A 12,496-nucleotide genomic window follows, 5' to 3' on the forward strand; every position below is an offset into this window, starting at 1 on the left:
TGCAATATTCTGAGCACAAGTTACAGCCAGGTGCTGGCCAGATTGCCGTGGGTTACACATACCAGCAGTTGTGAAGGCAAATAGAGGCCACAGGGGCGTAGAACTGCCGGAGAAGGCACACCCAGCAGTTTGCATGGCGCAAGTCACAGGCAGAAGGGGGCCACTGGCCAACCTAATGTGGTAGGAGTACGTGACGCGAAGCGGCGCGCTTGGCAAAACAGAGGTACACAGCCGAGTATAGATAGGTGCCGTTTTCTAACGAGATTCATTCAAGTGTGGCAGTTCTCCTGGACGATGGGGCGTATCACACCACTGGGCTACATGCAGCAACAGATTGGGCATCAGTGTCCCAGTCCACAGTGGGTCAGTGGTTTGTCCCTCTGAGGCCGATGCAGGGTCCGCAGCCAGCCAGTGGCGGGCCACTCTTCAGCTCACTACCGCAGGCAGTTGTCTCGGCTCCCGACTCACGCCGGAGACATCCTGAGGCGAGGGCCGCAAATTCGGACGCCAGATCGCGGGCGCTTGTTGGCACTGCCACTTGGGCCACGCCGGCGAGGACACGTGACGCGAGCACTGTGCGGTTGTCAGATGGCCGTGTGGCGGCTCCCGGCAGAGCAGCGCAGAGACATCGAGGACGGTGGCCGCAGAGTCGGCTGTTGGCGCAGCCATCCTGACGTAATCAGAACTCTGCAGCTGGCCAAGGCCGGCACGATACAGCATTACATTGCACAGGCCGCTGGGGTGCTTCCTCAGCATTGTGGGGCCCAGTGATGCAGACTGAGGTGAACGAGGACACTGTAGTTCGAAACACTAAATAATTTGGAAAGTTCTCACCGAGTTTCATACGGCACCTCCTGGCATCAGTGACACTGATGCTCGTACTAACAACAGTCCTAGTAGTTCAAATTTAGCCTAAATCAACTGAAACTGGTAATAACATTTAAATAAAAATATGATGTTCATAAAACACTTATTTATTTCCTCATTTCTCTCTCATGGATTTCTTGTTGCAAATGGGGGAACTGATAATATCATAGTGAAGGCACTTTAAATTATTATACCACCATACTTTTCATCATTATTGTCCAATCGTGTTCCATTTTGTCTCTAATGACATCAGTGTCAACAAGATATGAAGGTTTAAGTTTTCTTCCTTTTATAAGATAAATGGCTGCATGGAGGCTACAATCATAAGGTGACCAGTATCTTTGATTCTCACTCTGTTTCATTTCAGTCATAATCTACTTTTATAACTTATTATTTTCACAGTTCTCGTACAGCTGGTGGCTGTTAGCTTTTTCTGGAAATTCTCATGATTGCTTCCTATGCTTTTGTTGTGGATGTGTATCTATTGATGGAACTCAGAAGCTCTTGTCAAGACTTTCACCTACTCTCTTGTGCCCCTGTCCTCACCATTTAAAAAGTTGCAAGATTCTCACCTCTAGGGCACTGATATAATCTTCACATAGACACTTCCTGTCCCTGATTGTGGAATGACACTCCTGTTCCTGATTGCAGAATGGCACTTGTTATTCCACCAAGGGAAGGTTGCTTCCTAGGTGTTCCTTTGAATTTGGGGTGGATGCATCAGTAGCTTGGTGAATTATGATGTAATGTGATCCACCCAGTCCTGGACACCTTCACACTCCTTGAAAACAGTTAATTGCCTGTAAAGCATCCAGCTAGCCTTTCTGAACAGCCATCTTGGCAGCTTCCTTTTGTGATCTGCTCAGCCTTGCAGATGGATCCAGATAAGGTAGTGGTTGCTGCCATAAATTTGCCACACACTTCCCACAGAGCAGTGTCTGCAAGGGCCCTCAAGCAGCAGGAGAGGTCTTTATCTGTAGATAACCCTGTAGCGGTGCCAGAATGAGTAGCTTGACATATATTCATCAATATGACATCTGGGACAAGTGGTATTGAATACCTGTACTTCACTTTGCAAAATTTAAGTCCACTAAAAGCAGGGAGGGAAGGGGTAGTTAAGCAATAAACTGTGTGAGGACCTCCGTAGGCTTATGGGCTGGGAGATGCACAGAGCACACCATGAAATTTGACATGGCCATTATCCTAATAGTGACTACTTTTAGGTTTGTTATTAAGGGCACAGGTGAAGAGTGGAATGTGTCCTGTTGCCAGTAAGGTTGTCAATGTTCCGGAGATGATAGTCTCCAAGTACAAGTGCATCAGTAGTTCTAAAATGAGTCTCTTGGAGACATGCAGTTTGGTCTGCCTTGTATGAGAAGTCTTTATTCCTCCAAATGGATCCTGCATCTATTCATAACATTGCCGAGACATTCCTCAGACACTGGCTGAATCATCTAAGACCATTATGACGGCTGAATCATCTAAGACCATTATGGCCAATTCTAGCCAGAATCCAGCTTTCCGTTGTTGTTGGGAGATCGAGAAGAGGGTAGTGTTGACTTCCGTTCCGCCAACATGGAGGAATACTACAAGCCTTTCTCTCTCTCTGGGCACTGAATTCCGCATTGTCAGTAGCTCATGGCACTGCACCAGGTTAGAACCTGATAACATGCAGCATGTTGAAACAGTTGAAACCACAGTCAGAGGAGGTCCTCCTTCAGCTCTTCAATGAATTTGTATGACAGGAGACTTTCCCAATTTGTGGAAAGAATCTATTTTTTTTAAACTAGGGAAGAATCGGAATCACCCCAATAGTTATCATAGTGCCAGTCTCACAAGTTGCATAGAAAAGACACTGGAGCATATATTCAACTGGCACCTAGTACAGGTCCTCAAAACCAGGTCACTACTCATTCGCTCCTTTTGTGGTTTCAGGAGGTATGACTCCACACTCAATAATCTGACACTGTTGGAAGCGATGATTCAACAAGCTTTCCCATGTAAGCAACTTGTTGTAAGTGTATTCTCTAATTTTGAAAAGGCCTACAATACTAGCTGGAGGCATAATATTTTGTTGCAGCTATACAAGTGGGGTTTCCTTACATATGTTCCCACATTCCTATAGTCCTTTCTATCACTAAGTTATTTTAGGTAAAGGTTCAGGAATGTCCTGCCTGACCGTTTTAAGCAAGAAGTGTCTTAAGTGTAACAGCATTTGCTATTGCAATCACATAAGGAGTCCTGTACAGTATTCTTTGTTTGTGTATGACTTCTCCATTTTCTGCACCTCCTCAAACCTTGCAATGACTGCTCAGCTATTACAGTTGAAGCTTAGCCAGTTGGAGGACTGGACACACCACAGGGTTTTACTTGTGTTTGGAGAAAACTGTGTGTGTTGATTTTAGTCGCTCCCACTCTCTTTTTAATTTAGCTGTTTTAAAACTGGGGGATACTATTGTTACTTTTATGGAAAATATGAAATATCTGGGCTTGACTTGTGATGAGAGGCTAACGTGATTACCACACCTTAAAGAACTAAAACTGAGATGCCTCAAAGCTTTAAACATCCTTAAATGTGTCAGTCATAGGTCTTGAACAGTGCAAACACCAGGCTGGAATATCAACATCAACAGTGCTAGGAAAAGAACATATTGTTCCTCACTGTATAGATGACCTGGTGAGTCGTAGACAGGCATAATGAAAAAGTGGCGTGCAGGGTCTAGATGGCAGTGTGATGTGACTGCTGGATGCAGTATCAGGAGATGGGGTGTGAGGAATAAAGCGAGGAATGGAAAATGAAACAAACAGGTAACAGGAAATAATGGGCAGGTGCATGGGCAGAGGGCGACACACAGTGATGGTGAGGGGACATGAAATGGGAGAGGTGATACGACAGAGGAGGCAGAAACTGTTGGGTGGAGGGTGTGGGGATGGTTGTTACCGTAGGTTCAGGCCAGGATAATTTCTCTGTCCACGAAATTATCCTGACCTCAACTTATGGTAGTCTACTGACTCTTCACCCTCCACCCTAAAGTTTTTGCCCCCCATGTCTTATTACTTACTCCATTTTCATGTCTGCTCACCCTCATTGTGTGCCGCCTTTTGCCAGTGCACTCACCTGTCCTTTCCCTTTTCTTGCTTCTCTCCTTTCCCATCACTCCCAATTTCCCCCACCCTCTGATGCTGCACATGGCAGTCATGTCAGGCCACCATCTAGACCCTGCACACCACACCAGACGTCACTCGTCTCCCCACCCCACCATCGCTGTTCACTCACAGTCACGTTCCAGTCAGAGCTGCCTGTGGTAGCGGTCATGTGTGCGTGAGGTGTGCTCGCTTATGTGAATGGGACAGTGTGTTTCTTTGCTGAAGTAGGCTTTGGCCGAAAGCTTTAATGTGTAACAGTCGTATTGTTATGCCTGTCTACAACTCGAAAGGGTCATCTTTACGGTGAGTAGTGATCTATCCTTTTGCTAACACTGTTGCTAGTCATAGGTCTTGGGGAGTCTACAGAGCATCTCTGCTCCAACTTTATAAAGCCTTTGTGCCAACCCGGCTTGACTATGGATGCCAGGTTTATGGATCAACAAGGCCTTTGTACCTCAAAATTTTGGATGCAGTTCATCAGTAGGGTATTAGGCTGTCAGCAGGGGTTTATTGTATGAGTCAGTTGCTAGCTTTTATGACAAGGCTGGTGAATCTCCACTGTCTGCTCGATGTCTCCTCCTTGTGGTACACCAAGCATGCAGGGCTCTGTCTTTTGCAGAATTGCCAGCATCCATCTCCATTGCCCACCTGCCACTGAAATATTTGTTCCATAACCATCTGTGAGCAGTGAGGGCATTTGGTATCCATGCAAGGGAGAGCCTGGAGTTGTTACAAGTTTGTGCCACTTGGTATCCCACTGACTACTAAAGAGTCCCAGCTTCCTTTTTGAAGTGACTGAATACAGGAAGGATTGTACTAGATATCATATTTTCACAATTAAATTTAATGAGATTTTAAATTATCTTCTAATTTTTGTTAACTGTTTACACAAATGGGTGTAAGCAGAGGGATTTTAGTGGTTGCTGCATTATGTTCCCCAACATTGTTCTTAGGATAGGACTTCAAGAGCAGTTCTCAGTTTATTGTTCATAATTGTTTGCTATCCTGTGGGCAATGGAGCACATGAGACTGCATTGTAGCAAGAAATTCCTCATCTGCTCAGATTCTGGAAATACCGTTCTTGCTGTTAGTCAGACGTACCCAGCAGATCAGATGATGCAAGAAGGATGCTCTCCTTCTCTTGCAGAGACAGGAAAAGAAATTTTCTGCTGGCTTCCAGGGCACATCTAGGGATCCATAGAAATGAACTCTAACTCTGTAATGGACCTGGCAGGGAGGCTTGCCTCCTTCCATCTTTTCCTTGCTGTTCTGTCCCCCTGCAGACTGTTACCACATACTTATTAGTGGGAGGCTCAGTGGCTGGAAGTAAGAAACAATAAGCTGCAGTTGGTGAAAACTCATTGTGTTCATGGCTTCTGACCACAATAAGCTGAAGAAGTAGCCCTTACAAGGCATAAGAGTGTGACACTGTCCAGTGACATATTGCTTTATCTTATACCGCTAGGAGCTGCCTTTGCATTACAGATGTGAAACGCAGCTGGCAGTACGACATTTGTTAACTGAATGTTTTATGTGATGACCTGAGGGCAGACTCGGGCCTCCCACAGGACTTGCTCTCTATTTTAAATGATAATGAGGCAAGTGTGGTTCATGTCTTAAGGTTTTGCGTGAAGTCAAGACTTCTTCCCAAAATTTTGGGTGTGATATTTTAATGTGTTGTAAAGTGGCTTGGTCAGCCGTTATTTCTAAGTAGTCACCCAGTCACAGTAATCTGGCCCTTTTTAACAGTACAGGTACTGATAAATTATCCTTGATGTTATCAAGTTATTGTAGTTTGCCTGATTTTTATGAAGGGTCTTTTATGGGTCTCACAATCTCAGGGTTGTATTTTCAATTTTTGTATGTATATACAACTTGGCTTTCAAATTAATTGTTTTTTTTTTCATAGGTTTTCACCATCATCATCTGCCTTTAATTTATGCGAGGGTGTTTATGAGCTCACTGTTTAGTGCTCTAAACCACTAAACTAAACTAAAACTATTTTTCATAGTTGTTTTTCTAAATGATACCAGTTTTGTATGTTCTGTAGTGTTGTGGAAGTTGAGTCACATCAATTTCGCTTTTCTTTACTTATACAGTTAAAACTTGGACTGTGCCATAGGCAATTGCATAAGAGTCTCTATTTCAACAAAAATGTAAATATTTTATGTGTTAAGGAGACCACTCACTGGTGGGCCGGGGGTTGTGTCGGGTGGGGTGGGTAGAGAGGGAGAAAGAGGTGGGAGGCAGGAAGAGGGGTTTGGGAGTAAGTAGCTACTGGCTTGGAGGGAGGCAGTGAGTTTGCTGGCTAGGAATGTGGGAGGGAGGGGTATGAGATGCCCAGGCTAGCCATGTGATGCATGAGTGTTGGAGGTGGTGGGGAGCAGTGAATGGTGAAGGTGATTTGGGGGGGGGGGGGGGGTGAATTGGAAGAGGATGATAGGACAGAGGAAGGGGGAGCTGTTGGCTGGAGGGTATGGGGGCAATCAGTGAATGGAGATTGCGGCTAGAATGGTTCTGGGAGAGAAGGATATGTGGCAAAGATGACTTCCATTTTGGAGGTATTACACTATCAAATTTCTTTGTCAAAGATTTGATCAAATATGTGATCAAATATTCCGTCAAATACATTTGACAAAGATCTTTGACGTAGCGCTAGAAGGGGTATTACACTGTCATCTATTTTTCGTCAAAGTTCAAGATGGCTGACAACAACAACTTGTTATTAACCACAGCAGTTGCATGTACCACAATTGCACTGTGTGCACATGCGGAGGAGAAGCGAGGGGGAAAAAAAGGAATCATACCTGGGTGAAGCCATGGGTTTTACGACGACACGATAAAAGCATTCAACGTTACGTGAGCTTATAGTGGAGGACGTCAAGTCGTACAACAATTACTTAAGAATGGATGAGCATACATTTCTGTATGTGCTCAATGAAGTGTATCCTCATATCACAAAACACAATATTCACTTAAGAACTGCTACATCTGCAGAAGACAGGCTCACTGTAACACTCCGATTCCTTACTACAGGAGAGGGTTAGCTTAGGTTAGGTTAGGTTGTTAGGTTAGGTCAGGTCAGGCCAGGCCTCGTCTCCAATCGTAATCCATTTTTGTATTCAGTGTGCCTCACGCTGTAAAATGTCTCATCACCTTCATACATCTCTATTAATTTTGTAGTTGTCGGCACACACCAATTGTATTTACAGGCAAAGTTCATAAAAACACTACAGACGACAGAATGCTAGTGCTCCATGTGGTAACATATCACATTGCAGTGAACAGAAGGCAAGTGACTTCTTTGATCAAATCTACAGCGAGGCTGTAGATTTGATTAAATATTGGACGACATTTGACAAAGTTCCCTATTACACCATCAAATTTCTTTGACAAAGATATTTGACAAAAAAATTTGAAAGTGTAATACCGGCCTTTGCACAGTTCAGAAAAGCTGGTGGAGTATGGAAGGATCCAGATGGTTTGTGCTGTAAAGTAGCCACTGAGTTCTAGCATGTTGTGCTCAACTGCATGTTGTGCCACCAGTAGTCTTATTTGTTCCTGGCCACAGTTTGGTGCCGGCCGTTGATTCTAGTGGAAAACTGGTTGTCAAATTCGTATAAAAACCTGTGCAATGATTGCAGCAATGTTGGTACACGACATGGCTGCTTTCACAGGTGGCCTGTCCTCTGATGAGTTGGGATAAGCTTGTGGCTGGATGGGAGTAGGAAGTGTGGGGTGGTGGATTGGGCAGGTCTTGGCACCTGGGGCTTCTATGGGGATATGACAATTTTTGCCAAGGGATTGGCAGTGGGGAGTGGCTTAGGAATGGATTAGCATGTTGTGTAGAATGAGTGGGTGACAGAACACTACTTTAGGAGGGGTGGGAAGGATCTTGCGTAGTATGTCCCTCATTTCAGGGCACGCTGAGAGATAATCGAATCCCTGATGAAGGATATGGTTCTGTTGTTCCAGTCCAAGGTGATACTTGGTGATGAGGGAGGCTTTCCTTTGTAGCTGAAGCTTAGGCATGGTGTGGGAGTTTATGGCATGAGAGATCTGTTCGCAAACTATGTTTGGGAGTCTGTCTGTGAAGGCCCACATGAGACCTTCACTATACTAGACAAGAGGTTCTCGTCACTGTTAATGGGTGGCCAGGCTGTATGAGACGGATTTTTTGGGGGGTAGAAAGGGCAACAGCTGTTGGTGATTAGTTGGTTTAATAAGGACAGAGTTGTTGATGGAGCCATCAGAGAGGTGGAGGTCAACTTGCAGGATGGTGGCTTGGTGGGTTGAGGGCCAGGTGAAGGATACAGAAGAGAAGGAGTTGAGGTTGTGAAGGAATGAGGATAGGGTGTTTTGGCACTGAGTCCAAGGGTTTGTTTGAGTTCTGGATATTTTTATAATCTTTTTGGCCCACTAATTTTCATATTGAGACAGTTGTCGTCATTTTTTACATCTTGAAAATGTTTGTCTATTTATATGTAAATTTTTGTTTCTGCAGATCAACTAGCAGCACAAAAAAGGTGAACAGTGACTATGGCAAAATGTATGTGGACACCCCTAGGAGTACTGACGATGAACAGCAGAGAAGAAAGAAACAAAAAAAATGTACATCACCCGGCAAGAACCAGAAGAAGTCAAAGAAAAAACATAGTGATGAAAAGTCACGAAATAAACATAGGAAATCAAAACATAAAAGCAGGAAGTGAGAGCTCTGATTTAATACTTTATTTTGTTGTTTATTGTAAAATGAAGGAAGAACGTCTCAACATTTAATGTTCATGGATGATCTTGAGATAAAGGGATATGTCTGTAAGAATTCATTAGTCACATTATTTGCTCAGATTGTGTTGTGCTTTCGAGAATTTATTGCCTTAATTATTTATTATCCTTAGAGAGCTACTAGTCTTAATAATTTCTCTTTTCTCAACATTCACCTGTTCAGCCTGTAATATCAGCATGGTTTTCTTGGAAGATAATTGACATATCGAATTTCTTTCTCCTTACTTGAGCTACTTGTGAGATAGTTCAGCTTAGAGTCAGTTCAACTTAGAGTCATGGTCAGAATTTAGACATACTATCACACATAGCTTCTGGATGTGTGTGAGAAATGTAATGTATAAAAATTACTATGTCATTGATATCTTTTTCTCGTATAAGCACTTTAAAAAGTATTTAAAATCGCTGTTCTGCTCAAATTACATTCAGATTCAGTTAATGCTGGTCATTATCCAAATCAGTTTTTAATACAAGCTCTGTCAGTGGGTGTATTGTTTCTTCTATTTTATTTTAAGAAGTAAACATGTACTTCAGGAAGATTATTTAAATAACAAGTGTCACTTTTATCTGTAGTTTGTTTTAACCATTTACTGATTAGTGTCTATTTTAGGAGTATCTTAAGTAAGAAAGTGCCATCCAATGTTATTCATATTTACAGCTCAGATGTCTCACCATACAGCTCAGATGTCTCACCATAAATTGATACGAAAGTAAAACCTACCTCCTTCGATGAATCACATCACAGCAGCCTCCATCAGGTGGATCAGTTTTGAGAGTGAACCTTTTTGTCTGTGTGATTTACCACTGCATTCATGTCCAGCAATTACCACCATTTTAATTCCAACAATATGTTTTTTATTACCTTTACTCAGCCAAATTGTTGAAAGATAATTTTCAGCAAACAGATCTATTCAAAATCCATCTCATCTTGGGATTTGCACTGCAGGGAGATACAGCGATCTGAAATTTTGCATACCCCATGTATACCATCGTGCTGTAACCCAGTCAGATGTTACATTTGTTTGAGATTTTGCTCATTTTGCACGCACAGTCCGTGTTTCTTTTCATGTGCCCTAGTTGTTATGATTTTTGAGCACCAACACAGCGTATAGCACCAGCAAAGTGTGTCAACATGTATTTCACAGTGTGACTGCTACAACTTGTCCCTGATGGTGCTACTGTTTCAGATGTGTGGAAGCAACTGCTCCTCCAAAGCAAGTGATAAGAAATGTAGTTGACAGGTGTAAAGTGTACTTACAATACATGAATCTCTGTTATAGAGTATTCATGGGAAGTAGTATGTGTTGTTACCTCATTGTGCAACCACTAAAATCAGTCGCAGAGACCTCCTTAGATGCCAGTGACAGTGGCTGCTGCTAACTTCATTAAATTTATTGACAATGAAAAGGAGAAATGAATGACAGTGCTGAAGGAAAAGGTGACGGAACTTCCAAGCAAAATATTAAAGTTGAGTAAGGTGATGGTGTGGAAGAACTCAAAATCACAAAGAGTGGAACTGGAGAACCTACCCCAGAGAAAATAAATATCCTCTTCACAATACCGATAAATACACTAATCTCTGCAATGTGTTGGAAGGTACAAGCAGTGATCAGAGTACTTATTGAAAAGACCACATTGTCTTCTTCACAATAGCACCTCCCTTGGTTTCCATGTCCTGAGTACCACACCACTAACCTGTTTTTGTGGTTTTGAAGTTATTGTGGCAAGTTGCAAAAATGATTTATGTTGGACATTAACTATAATAGCCAGTCCACTTATTAACTAAATATTATTGATCATCCTATATTACCTTCCAGGGCATCATCATCATCATCATCAACAGAATCATCATCTGAGGAAAACTCAACTGAGTCATCAGATTCTGATTCTTCCTCACGTTCTGTTAAACTCCTACAGAAACTGAAGGAGGAGAGATTACGGCAAGCAGAAGAAAGGAGAAGACAGAAAGAACTGATTAAAGCAACTGAAACTCCAGAGGAAAAGCGCTTGCGGCGCCTGTTGAAGAAGGAAGCGAAAGAGCGCAAACGGAAGGAAAGAATGGGTTGGGATAATGATTATCTTCATTATACAAACACAGACAATCCTTTTGGTGATGCGAACTTGTTAGCAACATTTGTTTGGTCAAAAAAATTGGATAAGGATGGACTGACGGGATTGAGCAGAGAAGAGTTAGAAATTCGTAATCGACAGAAGCAAGAGGAAAACAGAAGAGAACTAGAAAAGGTAGTTTCTCATGCATCTCAATGTTTTGTGATGTTATATCCTGAACCAGGTGTCATACATTGATATATAATTTTGCAACAATATGAAAATGATAGTGTGAATATTCATGTGTTTTCTACTTTGGAAGAAGGACCTTGTCTGAAACCTTAATTATGTTAGCAGTCCTTTTCATTGTGTCTGTCTGTGACTCAGCAGCTCCTCTATGTGATGACTAACAATCTATCCTTTCCTTATTGTTGTTATTGTATCCTGGACGTCCCACTGTTTGATATAATTTTGCAAGTGCATTCAGTGTATGTGTGGATACTGTCTGCAATCTGTGTTTCAAATAGAGGTGATACTAAAGAAGTCTTAAATTAAAGTGTCATGCCAAGTGCTAAAGTCTTACTGCATGAACAATGAAAATGTAATAAGCGATAACATTTTTTCCTTTCATCATTGTATGTGCAGGGGCGGAGGGGGGGGGGGGGGGGGGGGGGTCAGCGAGAAATTTTTTTGTGAAGGTTTGAAATTATTTGTATTCTGTCAGTTATGCAGCCTCAAAACAAACATGCAATTTCTATCTACATGTATTATTGTGTTAAACCCTTTTTTGTCTGACAAAAAAAGGAGTGAAACAAAACAAAACACCATGAGGTGGTGGGTGTGTGACGTTCTTTCAATGATTACAGTCTTGAATCAAATTTACAAAGCATCTGGCAGTTTGTGCCCACTTATCAGTATGATACTGCACCTCTTTGGCTTGAATGGATGCATTGATTCAGTTGGGAAGTATGTCATAAAGACATTGCATCCTTCCGTATGGCAAGCTGGTTCACAATTTTTGTATCGGCTCATCGATATCCTGGATATCGGAACTGTGACAGAGTTGACATCTGAGCTTGTTTCACACATGTTCCATCACAATTAGATCTAGGGATCTTGATGGCCATGGGAGTACCTCAACATCACACTAACAATTCATAGAGACATGAACCATATGTGGATGAATACTGTTGTGTTAAAGAATGGCACTGCTTTGCCTCTCCAGAACATTGGAAGAATGAGACCTCTTCTAGGTCACTGCCATATAGTGGTTTGGACGCAGCCATTTGCATTTTGATGTTAATAGCAGCCTACATATGGATGGTAACACCCTAGCCCAGCTGCTGTTAGTCTCTGAACAATGGTGTAGGATGACACAGAATGTGGCAAGGATTCCAGTCTTGTTCTTGAATGGCAGATGTGTATATGAAGAAGTTACTATGTGTGTGGTGCACAATATGCTGATCCTCCCTTGTTGTGCTCAGACACGAGCCTCACACTCTCTTGCAGTAAACGTCGGGCCAATGTCACATCAAATGTCCCACAAATCTGGATATTGCATGAAACACTAGCAGAATTGAGACCTACAATAAGGCTCACTTTCAAACTCTGTCTGGTACTGATAACATTGTCTCATATGAGTATGCAGCAG

At 42.5% G+C, this 12,496-nt stretch overlaps 1 protein-coding gene across 3 annotated transcripts in view; it reads left to right on the top strand.

Annotated features, from left to right (window-relative positions):
* Positions 1-12,496, top strand: part of LOC126481174 (cactin) — a 165,355-nt gene that overhangs the window by 24,689 nt on the left and 128,170 nt on the right. For all 3 annotated transcript variants that reach the window (XM_050104744.1, XM_050104745.1, XM_050104746.1), the window contains exons 2-3: positions 8,519-8,722; positions 10,614-11,040. In XM_050104744.1, the coding sequence (XP_049960701.1) occupies positions 8,519-8,722; positions 10,614-11,040 (631 nt within the window). The remainder of the gene's footprint in view (positions 1-8,518; positions 8,723-10,613; positions 11,041-12,496) is intronic.

Source organism: Schistocerca serialis, chromosome 5 (assembly GCF_023864345.2).
Source record: "Schistocerca serialis cubense isolate TAMUIC-IGC-003099 chromosome 5, iqSchSeri2.2, whole genome shotgun sequence".
Taxonomy (NCBI): domain Eukaryota; kingdom Metazoa; phylum Arthropoda; class Insecta; order Orthoptera; family Acrididae; genus Schistocerca; species Schistocerca serialis.